This window comes from Octopus sinensis, linkage group LG13 (genome assembly GCF_006345805.1).
Source record: "Octopus sinensis linkage group LG13, ASM634580v1, whole genome shotgun sequence".
In the NCBI taxonomy this organism is placed as follows: Eukaryota; Metazoa; Mollusca; class Cephalopoda; order Octopoda; family Octopodidae; genus Octopus; species Octopus sinensis.
Genome location: NC_043009.1, coordinates 966,828 through 990,056, shown reverse-complemented (window position 1 = coordinate 990,056; position 23,229 = coordinate 966,828). Strand labels below are relative to the sequence as shown.

The 23,229-nt window shown below is 38.6% G+C and overlaps 1 protein-coding gene and 1 long non-coding RNA gene across 4 annotated transcripts in view; one reads left to right on the top strand and one right to left on the bottom strand.

Annotated features, from left to right (window-relative positions):
* LOC115218421 (nuclear factor related to kappa-B-binding protein) overlaps positions 1-23,229 on the top strand; it is an 87,074-nt gene that overhangs the window by 30,058 nt on the left and 33,787 nt on the right. Inside the window, exons 5-16 of one of the 2 annotated variants that reach the window (XM_029788226.2) lie at positions 2,125-2,192; positions 3,658-3,785; positions 5,345-5,460; positions 7,803-7,873; positions 9,102-9,224; positions 11,263-11,378; positions 13,744-13,837; positions 15,103-15,310; positions 16,353-16,455; positions 18,585-18,711; positions 20,130-20,319; positions 20,881-20,941. In XM_029788226.2, coding sequence (XP_029644086.1) covers positions 2,125-2,192; positions 3,658-3,785; positions 5,345-5,460; positions 7,803-7,873; positions 9,102-9,224; positions 11,263-11,378; positions 13,744-13,837; positions 15,103-15,310; positions 16,353-16,455; positions 18,585-18,711; positions 20,130-20,319; positions 20,881-20,941 — 1,405 coding nt within the window. The remainder of the gene's footprint in view (positions 1-2,124; positions 2,193-3,657; positions 3,786-5,344; positions 5,461-7,802; positions 7,874-9,101; positions 9,225-11,262; positions 11,379-13,743; positions 13,838-15,102; positions 15,311-16,352; positions 16,456-18,584; positions 18,712-20,129; positions 20,320-20,880; positions 20,942-23,229) is intronic. The other variant, XM_036508104.1, reaches the window with a different exon arrangement.
* On the bottom strand, positions 244-13,329 carry LOC118765740. 2 transcript variants are annotated; one of them, XR_005001611.1, is made up of 3 exons: positions 13,306-13,329; positions 7,783-7,786; positions 244-310 (listed from the first exon to the last, which is right to left on the bottom strand). It is a non-coding gene; the product is annotated as an uncharacterized LOC118765740 (long non-coding RNA). The 2 variants fall into 2 exon arrangements; XR_005001610.1 differs by lacking the exon at positions 7,783-7,786 and adding an exon at positions 4,422-4,425 and having other exon boundaries at positions 250-310.

Sequence of the window (23,229 nt, the reverse complement as noted above, 5' to 3'; positions counted from 1 at the left end):
TGTTTTCCAAATCTATTTCTAAATACCTGTAATTTCAGAGAGCTATCTGCTGTCTTACCAAAATATTTTTTGACATAGTTCACAATTTTGCAAATTTTGAAGGTGTGGGTATGTGGTTAAAAAGTTTGTTCCTAAACCACATGGCTTTGAGTTCTGTCCCACAGTGTGGTACCTTGGGCAAGTACGTTCTACTATAACCCTGGAACAATCAAAACCTTGCGAATGGAATTGCTATATGGAAACTTTGCTTACCAACCATATGGTTCTGGGTTCAGTCCCACTGCGTGGCACCTTGGGTAAGTGTCTTCTACTAGAGCCTTGGGCCGACCAAAGCCTTGTGAGTGGATTTGGTAGATGGAAACTGAAAGAAGCCCATCGTATATATGTATATATATCATGTACGTGTGTTTGTGTGTCTGTGTCCCCCCAACATCGCTTGACAACCGATGGTGGTGTGTTTATGTCCCCGTAACTTAGTGGTTCGGCAAAAGAGACCGATAGAATAAGTACTAGGCTTCCAAATAATAAGTCCTGAGGTTGATTTGCTTGACTATAGGCGGTGCTCCAGCATGGCCGCAGTCAAATGACTGAAACAAGTAAAAGAGTAAAAGAGTATATGTATGTATATATATATATGTGTCTGTGCATGTGTATGTATATGTATATATGTATATATATATATATATATATATGTACGTATATATATATATATTTATATATGTGTGTATGTATATATATATATATATATATGTGCATATATATATATATATATATATATATGTGGCCTGCTTGCTTAGCCAGCGAGGTGGCGTCATTCAAAGGCTAAAACAATGCGAAGGCATTGTGACCAGCGATGTGTAACAACATCTGATGGTCTGGTTGGTCACATGATGATGATGATATATATATGTACATATATATATATTTATACATATATGTACGTATATATATATATATGTATGTATATATATATATATATATATATATATATATATATGTGTACGTATGTATATATATATATATGTATATAACAACAAATAAGAATGGAGAAAATCACTTCTTTAATTGGTGGATGCACAATATATTACCGACGATCATTTCTGTTGCAGCAGCATGTTTAGATACCGGAAAGGTGTAAAATATCAGGCAAAATAATATATCCGAAAATATATATGTTAACATGTTATCAAGGCAGTCTGAAATTGGTTAAATTCGAAGAGAAAATATCTGTAGTAGATGAATGCATACAAAAAGAACATGAAGAAGAATTATAATTTGTTTAAGACTGAGCGTTTTATAGATGTCTGCTTGGATTTATTAATCCCTTTTACTTCTTGTTATATATATATATATATATATATATATACACACACATATATATATATATATATATCTGTGTGTGCAGGTGTGGGCATGTGTATGTTTGTGTTTTCTTGTGTGTTGACATCACTTGAAACTGGCAGTGACTCTCATACAAACAGTGTCATTAATTTCCTATAAAGACATGTCTGGCTATGGGAAAATATTATGATATAAATATTTCCCATAGAATAATTATTTCCCATAGATCCTATATAACTGAAATGGATTAGTTAAAACTAGAAATTGAAACTATCCTTCACTCTTGTCTCCTTTTTTTTCTCTCTCTTTTTACTTGTTTTAGTCATTTGACTGCGGCCAAGCAAATCGACCCCAAGACATATTATTTGTAAGCCTAGTACTTATTCTATCGGTCTCTTTTGCCAAACTGCTAAGTTATGGGGACATAAACACACTACCATCAGTTGTCAAGCGATGTTGGCAGGACAAACACAGACACACAAACATATACACACATACATATATACGATGGGCTTCCTTCAGTTTCCGTCTACTAAATCCACTGACAAGGCTTTGGTCGGCTTGAGGCTATAGTAGAAGACACTTACCCAAGGTGCCACACAGTGGGACTGAACCCAGAACCACTCCTTTTTTTTTTTTTTTTGCTTCATGACACTTCTACAGTTAATCATTATCCTAGTAAAATTCAATCTTCCTTATTGCACTCTATAAATTCACCTGTTCTATGTCTCTCTCTTTCCCTTTTTCCCTTTCATTTCTTTGTTATTAATTCTTTATTAACAGGCGGTTGTTAAGCGGAGAAAATTTTAAATTTGGTAACCCCGTGAAAAAGTTCCACATGAAGCTAAAAGGTAGAATAAATAACTTTAAACCCTTATAGCATTCGGATTATTTTGTCAAATGTAATACTATTTATTCACATTGTTTTCAAGCAGCTGTCTTACATTATTTTGTAACTTTATGATTTCAATGATGTGATTGTATATTTTTTAGAATTATATTGTATTGTAGGTGTAAGGGGTCTGATCTAGTCAATTTGAATATAAAATAGGTAGAATATTTGGATCTGATATGGCTGGGTTGAGTACTAAAGGGTTAAGTCATTGTATTTTGTTTGTTGTTTTCATTTATTTATTTATATTTGCATTAACTGTGTATCAAAATGGTATTATTTAAATTTGCGTGTGTGTGTGTGTGTGTGTATGTGTGTGTTATCACATCATTCAATTACCGATGCAATGTGTACTGAGTGGACTTGTTGAAAATGTAGGGGTGCATGAGGATTATTATGTAACAGCAGCTACAAAGCGGATGCTGTCGAAGGAGAGAATGTTGAATGAGATCTTGGAAACGACATGAAGTTGGAAGGCATGAGAAAGTATTTTGTTACATAGGAGACACATTGCATGGAGGGGGTGGGTCAGACTTGGTGACAGTGGCTAGGATTGAGATGTGCATAGAGCAACGTCTGGGAACTTAGTGGCACACTAAATGAGAAGGGGAGTATCACTGAAACTGGAAAACTCTGTTACAATGACGAGGGTTCCAGTTGATCTGATCAATGGAACAGCTTGCTCTTGAAATTAACGTGTAAATAGCTGATCCCTCTGCAGACATGCATATGCATACCCTTCAAACAGTTCTCAGGAAGATTCAGTGTGGCACAGAATGCAACAAGGTTGATCATAGAAGTGCAGGTATTACCCATTTTTGCCAGCTGAGTGAACAGGAGTAACATGAAATAAAGTGTCTTGCTCAAGGACACAACATGCTGTCAGGAATTGAACTCATGACCTTATAGCTGAATGCTCTTAATGGCTCCACCACATGCCTTTGTATACTGCATAGTCAAGTGCCGTGGTTTATCAGAGCAAGACATAGATAACTAATGTGAAGCAGCAGAGAAGGCTGGAGAGAAAAGAAAGGAGACTGATTCAGTGGACGAGTGGAGTGTTGATAAGGAAGCGGAACGGATGGTGAGGATGGAGCTTCTAGTGGATGTTGGGAAAAGGGAGCTGAGTGATGTGCTGAGAAAAAATGAAAAGGACTGGGTGAGAGGGTGATGGGGATGGATATGGGAGAAAGAGCAAGAAAGGCATGGCAAAGCATGAGAGCAGAGGATATATATATAAGGGCAAGAGGAATGGAAAGAGTTAAGAATACGGAGAAAAATGCTATGAGGTCTTTGAGGCTGACTCTTGCTTTAGCAGGGGAAACTTAACCTTCACATGCTTCTTGTTGTTGTTGTTGTTGCTGCTGTAATTTTCTTCATTTTTACTTTTGAAATAATACATTTGTGAACCATGTCTTTTGTAGGTGGAACTTTTACGTCTGAAATTTTAAAATATCCTCATTTATACCGAAAGTTTAAATTTCGAGACTATAAAATGAGGCAACAGAGATATTATACTAAACTGTTTAAGGATGTTATTTTGTCTCGTCAGGTAAGATATTGTTGTTAGCCTCTATATTTTTATTTCATATTATTACTACATTGGGTTTCATAGTCCTGTTCAGGTCTTGTAGGCTTGTGTGCTGCATGGCAACCTTACTAGTGCCGATGGCAGGAAAATAGCCATTCAGTATACTCTGTAAAATGATTGGCATTTGAAAGGGCATCCAGCTGTAGAGATTATGCCAAAGCAGATAGTGGAGCAAGGTGCAGTTCTTGGACCCACTGGATCCTCTCAAACTGTTCGACCCGTACCAGCATGGAACATGGATGTTAAACAATGCCAACTGCAGCAGCAATGACAACCCCGTCCTCTTCCTCTGTCTTCTTTAGTTGTGGTAGACATACCTTGTATTTAGTGTCAATTGTAATTCTTCAATTGTTCAACTTGAAAGTAAAGGGAGGGTGAGAATGGTTTAAGTAGGACCAGTTAGATTGTATTTCGTTTTATATCCAGCATTTTGCGAGCTGTTTTAATTTTTGATTTTAAACTTCATAACAGACCAATCACTGGTTCACAGTTTGTATTTTTATGCTGCTTTATCAGAACAAAGAAAAAACAATGGGTGGTGCCTATGATTCCTTGTTTTTTCAGAGCCTTCAAGACTAGTGGGAGGAAGGGAGAAACTTATCTCTATGCTGGATGCCCGACTCAATTGCTTGCAACAGATTGGATTCCAACTCAAGGTACCCATGTATTAGATAAGTGATGGATTAAATTTACCACTCAAGTACCCAGAACATGGGCAGTTCAAAAAATATTGTGAGGTACCTTATTTAACAATGCCATCAATTCACTACATTGTCTTTCGTGTTGAAAGGATTCAAGGAAAAGTTGACCTTGGTGGAATAGGAACTCAGAGTTCAGCAAGACGGAACAAATTTTGCATATACACCACACACACACAGAGTTATCATCATCATGGGTTCACTCTGCTGGATGGTTGGTTTTAGGAAGGGCATTCGGCTGTAAAAACCTTGTGGAAACAGACACAGAAGCCTGGTGCATGTAGGCTCCTGTCAAACCGTCCAATCCATGCCAGCATGGAAGGCAGACATTAAATGATGATGACGATGCCACCGCCATCGATCATTGTTGTTTAGAATCCATTTTGGTGAAATTGGAATTCAGAGTGCAGCAAGATGGGACAACTACTGTATACACACACACACACACACTTGCATTTATCGTCTTCGTCATTGTTGCTGTTTATCATCCATTTTCCATGCTGGCATGAGTTGGGCAGTTTGATAGGAGCTGATGGGCCAGAAAACTGCCAAGCTCCAATGTTTGCTTTGGCATGTCTTTTACAGGTGAAAGCCCTTTCTAATGCTAATCACTTTACAAAGTATATTGGGTGCTTTTTACGTGGCACTTTTACTGACTCCGTATAGAGAAAGGCATGTTCGAATAGGAAATAGTTGTGGAGGAAGTCAGGTGCAAAGGTGTAAGTCTGCAAAACCATCCCAACTTGTTGCACAAATGCACAATTGTTGTGTGGGATTTTATTGAAATTTGTAATTCTCAAGACTCATTTGTTTTATTTGCAGCATGTGTTTGAGATGGTATCAAGGTTGCCACCCGATGAACTGCCAAAGTTTTGTTACACTCCTCCTCCACCCGCTGACCAAAGTATCGAGCATGTTGTAAACAAGCGGTATTGCAGGTAGGGTGAAGTGATTCGCGTTACCAAATTCCTGTTGTTTTGCATTCATGTGTCTTGTCTTTGACTTTTTAGTATTTCTTCTTATTAACGTGGCAGGTAAGTTGATGCCAACAATACAAGACTAGATTAGATACTTTTAAGATATCCAAAATGGACAAATAACTTTTGTCTCAGTGCTAGTTGCTGGTTATCAATGTCCGTTATTACTTTGTAAAATGTAGTAAAAGGTGGTGAGCTGTCAGAAGCATTAGCATGCCGGACAAAATGCTTAGTGGTATTTTGTCCATCTTAATGTTTTGAGTTCAAATGCCACTGACGTTGACTTTCTTTTTCATCCTTTCTGGGTTGATGAAATAAGTACCAGTTGAGTACTGGGGTCGATGTAATCAACTTACTCCCCTCCCCCGAAATTGCTGGCCTTGTGCCAAAATTTGAAACCAATATGCAGTAAGGTGGGAAGTTGGCAGAATCATTAGCCTTCTGGAGAACATGCTTAGCTGCATTTCATCTATCTTCACATTCTAGGTTCAAATGCTGTTGTGGTTGACTTTTCTTTTGATCTTTCTAGGGTTGATGAAATAGGTACCAGCTGTGCACTGGGGGCGATGTAATTGACTATCCCCTTTCCTGCAAAGTTTCAAGCCTTGTGCCTTATAGCACATGGGATTATTACTTTATAATACATAGCTTATAGCACTCCCTTGGTTATGCTGACGAGGGTTCCAGTTGATACGATCAATGGAACAGCCTGCTCATGAAATTAATGTGCAAGTGGCTGAGTACTCCACAGACACACATACCCTTAATGTAGTTCTCAGGGAAATTCAGTGTGAAACAGAGTGTGACAAGGTTGGCTCCTTCTGGAATACAGGTACAACTCATTTTTGCAAGTGGAGCAAGAAGAAATGAAGTCTCTTGCTCAAGGACACAACACATTGCTGGGAATTGAACTCATAACCTTATGCTCACGAGCCAAATGCCCTAACCACTAAACTGCACACTTTTGCATAATACATAGTAATAATGTATTGTTACTTGAAAGTAATAATTACATAATTAACTTCAACACTAATGCTATCAATGTTACATTTCTGTGACACACAAGTTTCTTTGTGTCAGAGCTATGCTTATTTCATTATTTCACTATTGACTTGTCTGCCATTATTTCAGGGTTGAATTTACTCTTTTACTAGAGTTAAATAAGTACCAGTTAAATCAGTTATAGACTATATCTAGTCTTCTACAATATTTGGCATATATATATATCAGATAAATAGTTTTAAATATTGGCTGAAGGTCAGCAATTTTCGTGGGTCAGTTACTCAATGTAGTCGCCCTCCTGTGCACAACTGGTACTTATTTTATCAACCCGCTGAAAGGATGCAAGGCAAAGTTGACCTCAATGGGATTTGAAGTAAATGTAAAGAGCTGGAAGATATGCCGCTAAGCATTTTGTGTGACGCAGTAGTGATTCTGCCAGTTTGCTGCCTTAATGTATCAGGTAATTCTAGTTGGTTTAAGTGTCTGTGAAATATCTCAGACGTTTGTTCTGTATTGTTATGGCTATTGCTGTTGTATGGCCATGGTTAATGTTGTTTTTTTTTTGTTTTTCAAAATCTCTGATACAGAGATAGCCAGTCAACACTTTAGAAACAGCCTATATAGTAGGTCTTGCAAAGAACTCAATTATCAGGTCTTCAGTTTGCTCTTAAACCATACTGTACGTAATTAACTATCCTAGAGATTGCCATGGTGTCACAGTTAAGGCAGTCAGAGACCATTTGAACCTTGACGCATCTTTGAATAATGGTGTATTTATTTATACATACATTCTGTCTCAAATCAGCAGGTTCATTATGCTAGAGCTTCTCTTGGATTTTTTTGAGTCATCAAGCAACTGAAAATATAAGACAACCCTTGTCCTGGGCAGGACACCAGCCTGTCACATGGTTAAACCCCTTATCCCTCACCTGCCACCTGCCGCTGTTTGTACTCATTTTCAACTGAGGTGAATGGAACAACAAGAGATGAAGTGTCTTGCCTAAGGTCACAATACATTGCCTGAGCCAGAAGTTGAACTTGTGATCTTATGCTTGTGAGTCCAACACTCTAAGCTGTTGGCCATGTGTCCTCATCTACATGTATACATGTACACATAAAGCAAAGAAATTGATATTCAGAGGGTGCTACTTAGGCATCTTTACACTATTCCCCATCAGATTTGTAAAGATTTTACTACTCCGTACCTAGAAGATTAATGTATACGTGTGTGTCTGTTTGTTTGTGTGTGTCTGTTTGGAAATTTATTTCTTACAAATTTACCAATCTTTGCTCATTTCCAGAATTCTGAAAGCAGTCCAGGAAGAATGCAACGCAGAGGATTCTTCTTCAGAAGAAGAGGTGGAAGATCCAAGTAAGTTTTGTTTATAGTTTCCAGCTCTTGCTAAAAATTCGACCCTGTTTTTCATCAAAGCAATGAGTCATAGATTCAAGGTTTACTTGTGCCAGCAAATATGTCATCAACAGCCTCATGAAAATATGTATTATTTAACGTTTTTGTTTTATATTCAAGATTTTTGGAAAAAGCTTCCTTTGGTACAGTGTAGATATTTTAACCCTTTGATTACCATATTTTTGTTGAAACATGCTCTCTTTTACTTTTTTACTTGCTTCAGTCATTTGACTGCGGCCTTGCTGGAGCACCACCTTTAGTCTAGCAAATCGACCCCAGGACTTATTCTTTGGAAGCCTAGTACTTATTCTATCGGTCTCTTTAGCTGAACCGCTAAGTTACTGGACGTAAACACACCACCATCAGTTGTCAAGCGATGTTCGGGGACAAACACAGACACACAAACATATACACACACACACATACATACAGACATATATATATATATATACACACACACATATATACGACGGACTTCCTTCAGTTTCCATCTACCAAATCCACTCACAAGGCTTTGGTCGGCCCAAGGCTATAGTAGAAGGCACTTGCCTAAGGTGCCACTTAGTGGGAATGAACCCAGAACCATGTGGTTGGTAAGCAAGCTACTTACCACACAGCCACTGCTGTTTTCATTTCAAATTAATTTTGAAAATAATTAAAAAAAAACCCAGTTTTTATAGAATTTTACCAAATCTATTTACATGGCTTTGGTAATTTTATTGTGGCACCAACAGATTAATGAAATTTAATTTGATTGCCATCAATATTTCTAATTAATTTGAAGGTCGTGAGCTAGAAGAATCTTTAGTATGCTGGACAAAATGCTTAGTGGAATTTTATGTCTTTACATCCTGAGTTCAAATTCTGCTGAGGTCGACTTTGCCTCTCATTCTTTCAGGGTCAATGAAATAAGAACTAGTCAAGCACCGGGGTCGACTTACCCCCACCCATCCCAAATTTGCTGGCTTTGTGTTAAAATTTGAAACCAACATTTTTAAATAATTTAATTTAATTAGATTTCTCAACGAAGCTTTTTTAACTGTGATCATTCATTGTTTTGTTTTTGTTCACAGTCTATCTAGGAGTGCATAATCCAGTTTGTCCTGGTGCTTTGGAGAATATGCCTGATTATTCTTCTACATTTTGTTTGATATTCTGAAGTTTGATTTCAAATTAAAACTTTTTTCAGATGCTCAAAAAAGCCGGAAGCATTTGCTGCAGACTTTATATCCACCATCATCTCCTGAACCGGCAGCATCAACAGTGGTTGCTACTTACTCGACTAGGACAGTAGCAAACGGAGAAATTGTCGGTGAGTATCAGTAGTTAGGCTAAAGTGGCAAATTGGCAATTGTTAAAACATCAGAGAAAATGCCCTTGTGGTATTTGTTCTGGCGTTTTGCATCACGTGTTCAAATCTTGCTAAGACCAGCTTGTACAGTTAATCTCTATGGGGTTGATTTCATTTCGTTCCCTTCTTTCTCCTCCCCATCCCCATCTTCCCTCCACACTTCCCCTCCTCTCCACCTCCCCATCTTCCCCCTCCATCCTTCCACCCACCTTTCCTCCTCACCTCTTCTTGCCTTGCCACTTCCTCTCCTCCTCCCCCACCTTCCCCCCCCATTCCCTCTTCTTTCCTTCCTCATCCTCACTTCCATCTTTTCCTTGTCTTCCTCTCTCCTCTCACCCCCTCCTTTTCAAGGCGCAGTACAAATCCTGGTTGAAGAGTTTCAGATTAGGCGTAGTAAAGGAGACGGCTCACAGCATTAAGTTCAGTTGATACATCAGATGAGACAGAATCCAAAGAGACTGGCGTTGGTCTGCAACTGACAAAACATGTCTCATTTGGAAAATGCACAGTGGAATTGTCATGGGGAGAGAAGTAGTCAACTTTTCAGGCAGAGTTGTTTTTCAGGCTAAAATTAACAAGACAGAAATAAAAGAAAGATGGCAGAGTTTATGTCCTCTTTGTTTGCAAAAAAAACCCCAAAAAAAGCTGCAACTGAGGAGGAATGCAAGACAATGTGAACTTCATACATCACAAACTGGGAATAAGAGAGAGAGGGGGAAAAGGAAATGTGAAGTGGGCGGGGTTGAGGTGAAATGGTGGGAGGAGCTCTGATAGACATCCGTACCGTTTCCAGCTATCAGTTTCACCCACAAAAGGCATTAAAAACAGCTTGAGTCTATAGTGGAAGACATCTGCCCATGGTAACATTCATCAGGACAGAACTTGTAACCTTGCAGTCACACAATAAATTATATTACCACACAGCCATGGCCCTGCCTATGCAGCTGCTGGAAACGGTATTGTACCATACAAATTGGAGTTGGGGTTATTAGTGATAGAACTGCATCCTATCCAGTCGGAGAGGTATCTTTCAATTTCCAATGCCATTTAACCAGAGCTATACATCATCATCATCATCGTTTAACGTCCTCCTTCCATGCTGGCATGGATGGGACGGTTTGATAAGATCTGGCCAAGCAGAAGACTGCACCAGACTTCTGTGTCTGTTTTAGCAGGGATTTTACAGCTGGATGCCCTTCCTAACACCAACCACTCTGCAAAGTGGACTGAGTGCTTTTTACATGGCACCAACACAAGCGAGTTCAGTTTTAGCATAGTTTTTACAGCTGGATGCCCTTCCAAACACCAACCACTTTACACTGTGTACTGGATGCTTTTTAAGTGGCACCCAAGTAACTTTGCTGGACAAAGAATCTTTGAAAGGGGAAGGGGCATTGGAGGAGGTGGCCTTGTGCTAGATGATGAAAGGTTAGAATGTAACAGAGAGATGGACAGAAACAAATGTTTTGCTGTAGAGGAGGTACAAGGTTACCCAGCCAGAGAGAAAGAGAGAGAGAGTTTACAAGAAGGAGTGCAGAAACAGGTGTGCTGTTGTAAAGGCGATACATGGGTTACCTAGCTGAGGGAAATAGTAAGAGGAGGAGAGAGAGAGAGATTGATGAAGGATGAGTGTAGAAACGGGTGTGCTGCTGAAGAAGAGAAACATGGTTATCCAGAAAGAGAGGACAGAAACAGGTATGCTGCTGTAAAGGAGACACATGGTTACCTAACCAGAGGGAAGAGCAAGCAAAGGATGCAGAGTGAGTGATCAAAAATTGGGGCAATTGCTCCACCCCCTGGTCTTGCCATCATGAAGTTTTAGTATTGTTTGAACCATGCCATTATGTTAGACTATTTTTAAATTTCTGAAGTTAAAACTAAGTTTAGAAACTGGTACAAAACGTAATTTATTCTTTGCTGTTGCAGATTAGACTAACTATATACCCAACCCCCAATGATGAAACCCATTTTATTTTTATTCTATCCTTATTGTTTACAGAAGATAGCAATGGTCAAAGAAAAACGGTCAGGCGTCCTTTAAGCCCCATAGAATTTTCTGATGAAGATTATAAAGCTATGTTAAGAGATTATAAACGACGGAAAACAGAAAATGGGGTAAGTATTCTAAAAATGACATTCTTACAGATTTAGCAAGTTGCAGGAAATTGATAGAATCACGAGAGCTTCAGATAGAATGTCTCATGGTATTTTGTTCTGGTTTCCTGTGCTCTGAGTTCAAATCCTGCCAAAGTCAACTTTGCCTTCCTTCCTTGCAAGGCTGATATAAAGTACCAATAAATGGTGAGCTGGCAGAATTGTTAGCACGCTGGGCAAAATGCTTAGCAGTATTTCATCTGTATGTTCTAAGTTCAAATTCTGCTGAGGTCAACTTTACCTTTCATCCTTTCAGGGGTCGATAAAGTAAGTACCAGACATGTACTGGGGTCAATGTAATCAACTAGCCTCCTCCCACCAAATTTCAAGCCTTGTGCCTATAGTAGAAAGGATATAAAGTGCCAATATCTAGGATGGTCTGCCACAGGGTTGGTGTAAATAACCACTATTACTCATGGAATCGACCATAAAAGCCACTGTACAAACTTCATGGAATTTGATAGATTTCTTAGATTCTGCATGTAAATATTTCCAACTTTGTTCGAGGCATCACCATAATGGCATGAAGACTGCGGTTTTGGCAGTTATACCAACATTTCCACTATGTCTTCCTATCCAAATTTGTACTTGTACAGTTAATTCCTCTGGTTCTTCACGGAGACAATTACTGCTGGTGAGGCCTAGTTGCCTGATGAACAACCATTATCATGGGGTTAAAAAAAAAATATGTATCGCAGATGATTCACTTGACTAAAAATTCTTCAATGTGGTGCCCCAGCATGGCCACATTCTAATGACTGAAATAAGTAAAAGATATCCATAGAAACCATTCCAAACTGACTTTGGAGCTTGTTGCAGTCCTGCAGTTCACTGCTCTCTTGTCAAACTGTCCAACCATGCCAGCATGGTAAATAAGCATTAAACAATGAAGACGATGATGATGGTGATGGTGGTGATGTTGCTACAAAATCTGAAAGACAAAGGGGAAATAGGTTAGCAAAATCATTAGAGTATCATACAAAAATGTCTCACAGTATTTGTTCTGGCACTTTACCTTCCAGGTTCAAATCCTATCAAAGTCATCTTTGTGTTACATCTTTTCAGGGTCAGTAAAATAAATTAAACTGTGTAACAAAATTATTATTATTCTCTTTTTTTTTGTCTTTGGTCAGTGTTATTTCCTATTTGCTTCAATCTAAAAATCAAAGGAAATGACTACTGTTCCCTTCAAACTTTGCTTTTGTGACCTGGACATCAATGTTTTGAAACTGACTCATTTTTCATTACGTTTCAGACAGTTTCAGTGCTGAGTTGCTGAAGCAGAAATATCGTTATACCAAATCTTCTGCCCAATACCACAGATTTGCTTCTCAGTTGCTTGACCATAACCTCTTGAGCATGTCCTCTAGTGGCTGACGATATGTGCATCTTTGATGATGAGCAGGAGTAGTGGGGGAGTATCGTAGCCATGAGAGGGATTCTTTGGGGTTTGAATAAATGTAACAAAAGCAAAGTTTGAGGGAAATATTATTCATTTTTCATCCTTTCTAGGGTTAAAGCGAATAGGAAATAACAGTTGGTACCCAAGAGCAAAAACTGTGTTACAAAGTGCTATCAGTCAAGTACATTGGTCAGTTTAACCACTTATGCCCATCCTCCAATATTGTTGACCTGTGTCTAAATTATTGTTATTTTAGTTTATTGTGGAATTATCCTAAGAATCATAGTTTGATGTTTTATTTAACAAGATGAGGCATAGTGATTAAAATTTCCAGAGAAGTGATAATTTGTGATGGCCATGCCTTTAGGTACACATGTGCCTTGTAGGTGCAGGCTTGGCTGTGTGGTTAAGAAGTTAGTTTCTCAATCTACATGGTTTCAGGTTCAGTCCCATTGCATGGCACTTAGGACAAGTGTCTTCTACTACAGCCTAGTGCCGACCAAAGTTTTGAGGTGTGTCTTATAATAAGACAGCAAGTACATTGTAATATTATGTACCGGCACCATGTAAAAGCATCCTCCATGCTTGTACCACATAAAAGCACCTGTATTAATGCCATGTAAATGCGCCCATGTCAGTTCCACGTAAAGGCACCTGTGCCCGTGCTGGTGTCACATAAAGGCACTTGTGTTAGTGCCACGTCAAAAGCACCCTGTACACTTTGTAAAGTGGTTGCTATTAGGAAGGGCATCCAGCTGTAGAAACAGACGACTGAAACAGACATGGAAGCCAAGCAGTTCTTCAGTTGGCCAGCTCCTGTCGAATCATCCAACCTATGTCAGCATGGAAAAACAGACGTTAAATGATGATGATGACAATGATGATTGTTATTATTGCTAAATGATTTTCTTTTCCATTTTGAAGGAACAACCTGAACTGGACATCAGCTCAATCACACTCTCAGACATTCTGGCTCGATGCCAGGCCGTTAGAAAACCAACGCCAAAGTCTCCTTCTGGTAAATATATTTGTAATTATTTATTTCTCTGATTGTTGCTAAGATATTTTACCATTGTTACCATAACAACTATCAACTCCATCATGTGAAGGGGCATGGCTCAGTGGTCAGAGAGTCTGGGTCACAATCATGAGGTAGTGAGTTTGATTCCCAGACCTGGCTGTGTGTTGTGTTCTTGAGCAAGACACTTTATTTCACGTTGCTCCTGTTCACTCAGCTGTAGAAATGAGTTGCAATGTCAGTGGTGCCAAGCTGTATCAGCCCCTTTGCCATTCCCTTGGATAACATCGGTGGTGTGGAGAGGGGAGACTGGTTGCCATGGGCGACAGTCGGTCTTCCATAGAAACAACTTTGCCCAGACTTGTTCCTCAGAAGAGAACTTTGTAGGTGCAATTCTGGGGTCTTTACCCATTACTCTTACTATTATTTGGTCATGTATTTGTGGAAGGAAGCTGTGTTGGTAGTGAGGTGCTCTTCATTCAGGAATGCAATGCTTCATATGCAGTAACTGTTACATCAGTAGCAGAGTCTGACTATTCCACGCCTGAATGAAGGAATATCTCACTACTGACACGCCTTCCTCTCGCAAACACTCAACCAAATGCAGCAGCCACACCACCAAACAAAGACGGCTCCATACTGACCTTGGAAATCTTCATATCAAGGAAGCTATATTGATCCTCCCCTTAACCTGTAAAATAACAGTCAGTCGGAGATGGGCTGGTGGCTCCTACATAGACATTACGGTGACCACGACCAACATCATAACACATGCCGCTAATACCATTTTCCATCACCACCACCACCATGAGAAAATGCATCAGAACCAACAGTTGGAGAGTTGCTGCTTAGCCAGGTGCCGAGCAGTTTATATATAGTAATGAAATTGATTTAACTAGACATTTCTTGGACTGCTTTTTTCTGAGGATGGGCCTTTGCTCCTGAAATACATATATGTATATATATATACACATGCACACATTCACATATATGTAAAAAAAAAAACATGCCAAAACAGACAGTGGAGTTTGGTGCAGTCCTCTGGCTTTTCAGCTCCTGTCAAGCTGTCCAACCCATGCCAGTATGGAAAATGGATGTTAAACACACACATGCACGCACACACACACAGTGATGTTTCTGCCTTCCCTAAGGACATTGGGAAAATGGAGTAATTGAAAGGGCTCCACCTGGAAATGAAGTCCATCTCGCATTCCTCGTATGTAGTCCCCTTATATTTATATTTTTTGTCTTTTTAACTTTCACAGCTGTTTCTGAAGAGACAGCATCAAATCCAGCAATTATGAAGAAGGTGAAGAAAAAGGGTGAGAAACTGAAGAAATTAAAAGCAAACCGTGTCGACAGCATTGCTAAGAAGAGCAGTGTTGCCAACCAAGAAGATGTCAGCGGAATCGAAATACCAGAATTGCTTGCAAGGGAGGAAGAATGTGTTGTTCCTGAATTTCCCCTTCAAGAGTAAGTAGATTTTTGATTATTTTACCTGGTGAGATACCCATTTACATGATACCCATTCGTTTCAGCTTATATTTAAGACAATAATGTTCAAGCCAATTCTAGTGTGTAGAAAGATGCAAATTGATATTTACTGGCAGTTACAGAGTAGAGCAGGGGGTCGGGGAACTTGTTTAACCAATTACCCCAAAATATATTTATTTATGCCAACATTACCCCTTTGATATGAAAGGAAGAAAATCATAGATTCTTTGAATTCAAAAGGTTTATTGAACCTATTTATATGGAGAATACAATTATAAATATAAAAATTAAGAAACAAATACGATAAAATAAATAAATATCCTCATTATGAAACAAAGGATTTTTCTAGAAACTTTTTAACTTCAGGTTTTGGGGAAATGATGTTTCATTTTTGTTGCAATTACATCAGAATTGGGGTGTTTTGATGCCAGAGCAATTTGGACACAGTCTTCAGGGTCCGATTGCTTACTCTGCTTTGTTTTTATTTTATTTTTATTTATTTATTTTTTTTTGTACTTGTTTCAGTCATTTGACTGTGGCCATGCTGGAGCACCGCCTTTAGAGTGGTGAAAGAGTACAGCAGGGATCACCATCTCCTGCCGGAGCCTCGTGGAGCTTTTAGGTGTTTTTTTCGCTCAATAAACACACACAACGCCCGGTCTGGGAATCGAAACCGCGATCCTCCGACCGCAAGTCCGCTGCCCTAACCACTAGGCCATTGCGCCTCCATTTTATGTTCATTACAGTGGAGAATCCTTGTTTGCAGAGGTAGGTTGTTGTAAGACTGCCTCCTCATGTCAGAAGAAAAATTTCTGTCATAACAAGGAACACGTTTCTTATATAATTTTACTTATGTCTAATGAGTCCTCATTACCCCCAAGAATTTCATTTTTACCCCAGTTCGCTGACCTCGGAATTAGTCTTATAATATCCATTTTCTATCTTGAAAAATTACTTGTTCACCATTGCACTTTTGTTGGTTTTTGAGATATCTGACGAGAAGGTACCTGTTGTCTTTCAGGACTCTACCACCCAAGTTACCATTTGGTCAGTATGACAGTTTTTTCAGTCTGCTAAGAGATCTCATTTGTGAATTTCCTGATGCCAAAGTGACCACAGCAAAGGTAAGTGTCTTGAACATTCTTTAAAATAGTTTCCTTAACCCATTAGTGCCCAATTTTTTTTTATTTGATTTATTACCAAAAATCTTTTTTTATACAACTTTATCTGATACTAAATATATAAAAAAAATTTTTATTACAATATTTGAAAAACACTCCAGTCTGGATGACTAACTAAAGATATCTCAGAAAAATACAGGTGTTGCAGAAATATGATGGATTATCCTTCTGGTCCTATAAAAAGGACCTGGATGCTGATGGATGCTGATTTGATAAATGTTGTTGTTGCGTCGATTCTTCAAGAAATGTCTTCAATGTTGATTTTGTTTAATGTGTAGTCAGGCTTCATTAGGTAGGCCAACAGCACAAAGTGTTCCAGCCATGAACTGCTGCACTGTCCATGATGTCTCTCTCTTTTCAATATCACCATTTAGTGTCTGCTTTCCATGCTGGCATGGGTTGGATAGTTTGACTGAAACTGGTAAGCTGAATGGCTGCACCAGGTTCCAATCTGATTTGACATGGTTTCTATGACTGTATACTCTTCCCAACACCACTCCAAGAGTGTAACGGCTGCTTTTGATGTGCCACTTACATGAAACAAGCGTTGACCACAACTGCGATTTCACTTTGCTTGACAAGTCTTCTCAAGCGCAGCCTGTCACCAAAGGTCTCGGTCACTGTCTCTTTTAAAACATGTTGGATGTTTATTTGAGGGAGATTTGACTATTATTTCTAGTGTTATAATGTAGGATGAATGGTGATATGTGCTTGGATCATAACTTTATTAATGAACAAAACAAACATTGCAACAATTGCAAACCCAGGTGCAATTGTGCATGATGCAAAATGGCGAACTGTCTGTGGCCGAGTAAGCATGCTACGACAAAAAGAGTAAATCCGCAACACTGAGTTGATGATTACCTAATGTCACCTGGTAGAATTAATAAAGTGTCCCCTTCGATGAATCCATGTAGGCTTAAATAATAAATAATGTGGGAGCGAAAAGCGTCACATGATAGAATTGTGTTCATTGATTGGATGACACTTAATAAGCAATGTGTTGTGTTGAGACAACTGGAGTTGTTTCACCAAGGATTACAAACAACCATATAGAAATTTCCCTGTTGGTTCAGTTACAATGTAATGTCTTTTCATAGTAATAACTTTGTGTCTATGAGATTTTTGTGTGAATCTGCATATGCTAACCCTGTGAATGAATTTGGTAGATAGAAACTGAAAGAAGACTGTTCTGTGTGTGTGTCTTTGTGTCTGTGTTTGTCTCCCCACCACCACCACCACCACTTGTCATTGTTGGTGTGTTAACCATCATCATCATCATCCATCTTCTGTGCATGCATGGGTAGGATGGTTCACAGGGGCTGGCCAGGTAGGAAAACCATCCTATACTACTCTGTCTGTTTTGGCAAGATTCTTTATGGCTAGATCCCCTCCATAACCCCAGCCACTCTGCTGAGTGGACTCAGTGCTTTTTACATGGCACTAGCACAGGCGAGATTAATTTTGGCATGATTTTTACTGCTGGATGCCCTTCCGAATGCCAACCACTTTATGTCCCCACAACTTAGCAGTTCGGCTAAAGAGCCTGATAGAATAAGTACCCGGCTTAAAATGATAAGTATTGGGGCCGATTCCTTTGACTAAAAATTCTTCAGTTCAGTGCCTTAGCATGGCCACAGTCTAATGACTGAAGCAAGGTAAAAGATAATTACTCCAGTTCTTCTAAACCAGTGATTCTTAACTGGGGGTCCATATAAGATTTTGGAGGAGTCCATACAAGCAAAATAGTAAATTAAGGATCCATAGTAGTTTATTTAGGGTTCATGGAAAAATTCTGCTTTAAATGTATTCATTGCAAGAAACAGCTGTAGTCCAACGTACATGAGTTAATGAGTGAAAAACAAAATAGGGGTTTTGAAAGAAGTTTCTATAAAACTAGGTTTTGAACATTGAATGGCTGTGGGGGTCCACCAGAATAAAACAGTAATCAAAAGGGTCCATAGATGAAAATGGTGAAGAACCACTGGATGTTCTAAACTATGAAGATTTTTACAAAAATGAATAATTTTTCAGGTACCTAATTTATTTGATGTATTTTTATAATTTTTCAGTTAGATGATAAAGTGAAAGAGTGGCAAGAATCCCCGACAAGTTCTCTTAATCAGTGGATAAGTCTACAGAATAACTGGGTTGAAAATGTTGTGTCTGCGCTAAAGTTTCTTTCAGGTGATGTTTATGGTAAGTGGCTGTTTCATTTGTATGTTTAATTGACGTTTTAAAATCTAGAAATGAAGTTTGTTGTTTAAAGGCAAGAAGCTGCCAGAATCGTTAGCATTCCAGCCTTTTGTCTGGTTTTACATTTTGAGTTCAAATTCTGTTGAAATTGACTTTACCTTTCATCCTTTCCATGTTGCTAAAATATATAACTTCCTCCTCCTCGCTCTCTCCTCCCCTCCCCCTCTTCCACCTCCAGGAATCGAACTTGGAATCTTGGAGTTAGTCGCCAGCACTCTTAACCACTATGCCATATACACGTGGTTAAGAGTGCGGGCTGCTGGCCCCAGGATTCCGAGTTCAATTCCAGGCAGTGACCTAAATAATAATAATAATACCAAAATAAATACCAGTTGAGTACTGGGGTCAATGTAATCGACTTATCTACTCCCGAGTATGAGTATAAAAACTGCATCCCTCTGCCAAGCCATGTTGAACCAGTGTGGCAGAGTAAGCTCATCAAACCAGTATGATCTTGAACTCAAATTCATGGCCTCCACATCAGATTGTGGTTGGTGGAGAGGGCATACTGAGGCCTTTGTCCTGCAGTAGACTGAAAATGGGTAATCCAATCAAATCCAGCTGATAGTTTAATAAAATTAAATTCAATGATTAAAAGAAAAAGAAAATAATGTAATAAACAACAAATCCTCAAGGAAGGCAGTAACAACTAAAATGAAGTGGAAAATTGGTCAGTTTCAAAACCTTGGTGTCCTGATCACAAAAGTAAAGTTTGAAGGGAACAGTAGTCATTTCCTTTGATTTCTAGATTGAAGCAAATAGGAAATAACACTTAATGACCAAAGATAAAATAAATAAATAAAAAATTTGTTACACAGTGTAATACAATTCTATATTTCTGAAATGAGGTTCTGAGTTCAGTCCCAAGCAAGGCACTAAAGTGAGTCTCAAGACACCTGAAGAAGGCTGGAGCATACAACAGCCGAAATGTAGTATAAAAGTAACAGCCAAGATGAGGACATCAGTTTGACTAATGTACACAATGTACATAATATAAATTCCTCATCTCACAAATATAGAATCATATAATTTTTTTTTCTTACAAAAACTGCCTAATTTTTCCACTCATACAACCTTTAACCTTTTAGCATTCAGATTATTCTGTCAAATGTACTGCTTATGTATTCATATTGTTTTGAATTAATCGTGCATTATCTCATAGTTTTGAGGTTTCAATTATGGGGTTGTTTACTTTTAGTATGACATTGTAAGGTAGGTGTGAGAGACTGTATTTGGCCAGTTTGAATATAAAACAAACAAAATATTTTGGCCGGATATAGCTGTTTTAAATGTTAAAGGGTCAAGAAATGATTGCAAAATCTGTAATAAATTGTATAGAGTGCATCCTGTATTGATTTCAGGCTTCCAAATCGATAATTTTATTCCATTGATTGACTATAAAGAAAGAGCTCAGCAATGGCGGTGGATCGGCAATGGTCGAGACGCTGATGATGAGCTTGGTCAATTGTGTAAGTTTTGGTTGCAGAAGAAAGATGGAAAATTAAATGAAAATCCCGAAAATAATCAAGGAACAACCCCTCCTCCCAGAGTGTAAGTATTGATGTAGCTTTACTTTATTTCTGTTTTAGAGTTGTTTTTCATTTGTTTTGTTTTTCCAGTTTACTTTGTTGCTACTTATAACGGTAATTTGTTTATTAGTTTATAAACAACGGCCAATAAGCCAGTTAGTTTATTAATAACAGCCATTAGTTTATCAGTGGTTTGGCAAAAGATACCATCAGGCTTAAAAATAAATACTCGGGTCAATTTGTTCAACTAAACTCTCCAAGGCAGTGCTCCAGCATGGCTGCAATCCAATGACTGAAACAAGTAAAAGGTAAAAAATATATTGCCCTGCTCATTGCATGCAGCTCTATTGAGAATAGATAGCATTTCCATTTAATGGTTGTGGTGTTGGCATTAAAAAAAGAATTGCTGTACTAATTCCATAATACAACTAAATTGGACAGTTTAATCACTTCCCTATTGACATGAAAAAATATAAAAGAAAAAGTCAATCTAAAAATATCCACCATTTACTAAGTTGTAGCCACCACCACTTTTTTTTTTACCTGTTGAGAAAATGTCTTGATTTTCCTTTTTGTGTTGTAGGAAAACTAATTACGTTGTGAAACCCACGACGGAAGAAGAAAAAAGTAGCTTCAAAGAACAGGTATATTTAAGCTTATTTAATTGTTGCTTTGTCTCTCAGACAACTTGTCTACATTCTGTACATTTATTCTTGATCTCTTGCTGGATTGGGTGTGGGAAATATTGACTAGAATGTCACACTGAACTTTTATCCCTTTTGAAGGAGAGGAGTGAAAACTCTGGGAAAGATAGAAGTAAGGGGATTGTAAGGCAGAAGTTACTAAAGAAGATGTATTGAAGTAGCTGAGTTGTGGGGAGTGGGGTGAGGTGGAGTCAAAGTAAATAGGGAAGGGAAGGTGGGGGGATGAGAGCATAGAGTGAGAACAGCAGTATGGCTGCTGATAGATTGGGCTTTGATGGAAGGGGGGGGTTGATGACATGTTGAGGACAACCATGTTAAATGGAAAGAAATGGTTCATCTGCTTGATTTTGAGATGGAGGAATTGTAAGTAGGATGTGGTAAATTTGGAGTCAGATATGAAGAAAAGTCAGGTTAGGAGTGAAAGTCAGTGTGTTTGAAGTAAACTGCTGTGGAGAGGTGGAGGTTACTAATAAAGACAGAAATGTCTGGGAAATTAATGGAATTTTCAGAGAATATTGGAGGTAAATTCTAGTGTAGGATGGTAATGACTGATATAGGATAGGGAAAGTATGAATTGATCTCTGGTGAGTGACATGCTACCAATACAGTTATCAAGGTACTTGGTTGGCCCAGTAAACTAGGTGAAAATTTTAACTTAAATGTGGCCCAACAAGCACTTTGGCAAAAGTAAGGACCGTCTTAGTGCCTGTTAATATTCCACTCAACTGTTGGTAGCACCCACTAGAGAATGAGAAGTAATTTACAGTAAGGAAGACTTCAGAGGGGCAAAGAAGTGTGCAAGTGCTACGTTCATGTGTATGTTAGTCAAAAGGTATCTAACATTTAACATTGTTAAGTGAGATGGCTTCTGATTTCCAGTTTAAAAAATATTGAAGATTTGGGGAACAGGGATTTTAAAAAGGTCTGGGGTGAGGTGGTTATGAATCTTGACAATTAAGAAACTGCCAGCAGCGTTGATGCAGGTTGTGTGGTAAGAAGTTTGCTTCCCAACGTTATGGTTTCAGGTTCTGTCCCACTGTGTGGTACCTTGAGCAAATGTCTTCTACTATAGCCCCAGGCTGACCAAAGCCTTATAAGTGGATTTAGTAGAAGGAAACTCAAAGCAGCCCATTCTGTGTGTGTGTCTCCTTGTCTTAACATTGCGTGATGAATATTATTGTCATACAAGCAGTGTCATTCATTTCCAATCTTCTGTGAGAACATATCTGGCTACAGAGCACTATCACCTTGCTTGGATATAGGTGAGGTTTGGTGACAGGAAAGGCATCTGGCTGTAGAAAACCCATTTCAGTAAACTGTGTCTGACCCATGGAAACATGGAAAAGTGGGTGTTGAAATGATGATGAAGGAAGAACTAAAGTTGGGAATGCCAAGTTCAAGGTAATTTACTGTAAGGAAGAGTTCAGGGGGACAGAGAAATGTGAAAGTACCATGTGTAACTCTTTGGCATTCAGATTTTTCTGTCAAATATAATGCTTATTTATTCACATTGTCTTGGATTAATCAGCCATTATCTTGTGGCTTCAAGAATTCACTGATGCGATAGTTTATTTTTGCTGTAACATTGTCAAGTAGGTGTGAGATGTTGGATCAGGCCAGTTTGAACATAAAAGAGGCGGAATATTTTGGCTGGATATGGCCGGTTAAATGCTAAAGGGTTAAGTATAATATGGTGATTGTAAAAAGAGATTTGAGTATGAAGACAGCATACATAGATATTACATTTGCAGAATCCTGAAGAGAGGGAGGAAAGAAGTTGAGGAGCTGGAGAGCTGGAGAGCATGGTTGGTGTTCATAGGATAGGGTTGAAGGGCAGCAAGTATGACAGTCATAAAAAAGTCTAATTTTACATCCGGTCTTTGATCTTAATTCATTACAATTATCATGTCCAGAAAAGAGCCAGGTACCCAAGTTAGTTAACTGATGTGTTGTTGTAGCATAAATGATTTCACAATCCAACATATTCAGTATACTTTATGACTATTTACCACTGAGCACTTCTCTGGTATTTGCTTAGTTTATAATGTGATAAAAAATATAAATCCAAGTTCTTTAGCTCTCAGTACATTCTGTAAAGTGGTTGGCATTAGAAAGGGCATCCAGCTGTGGAAACAGTGCCAAAGCAAACAGCAGAGCTTAGTGTAGTCTTCTGACTTGTCTGTGTCTGTCAAACTGTCCAACCCATGCCAGCATGGAAAGTGGACGTT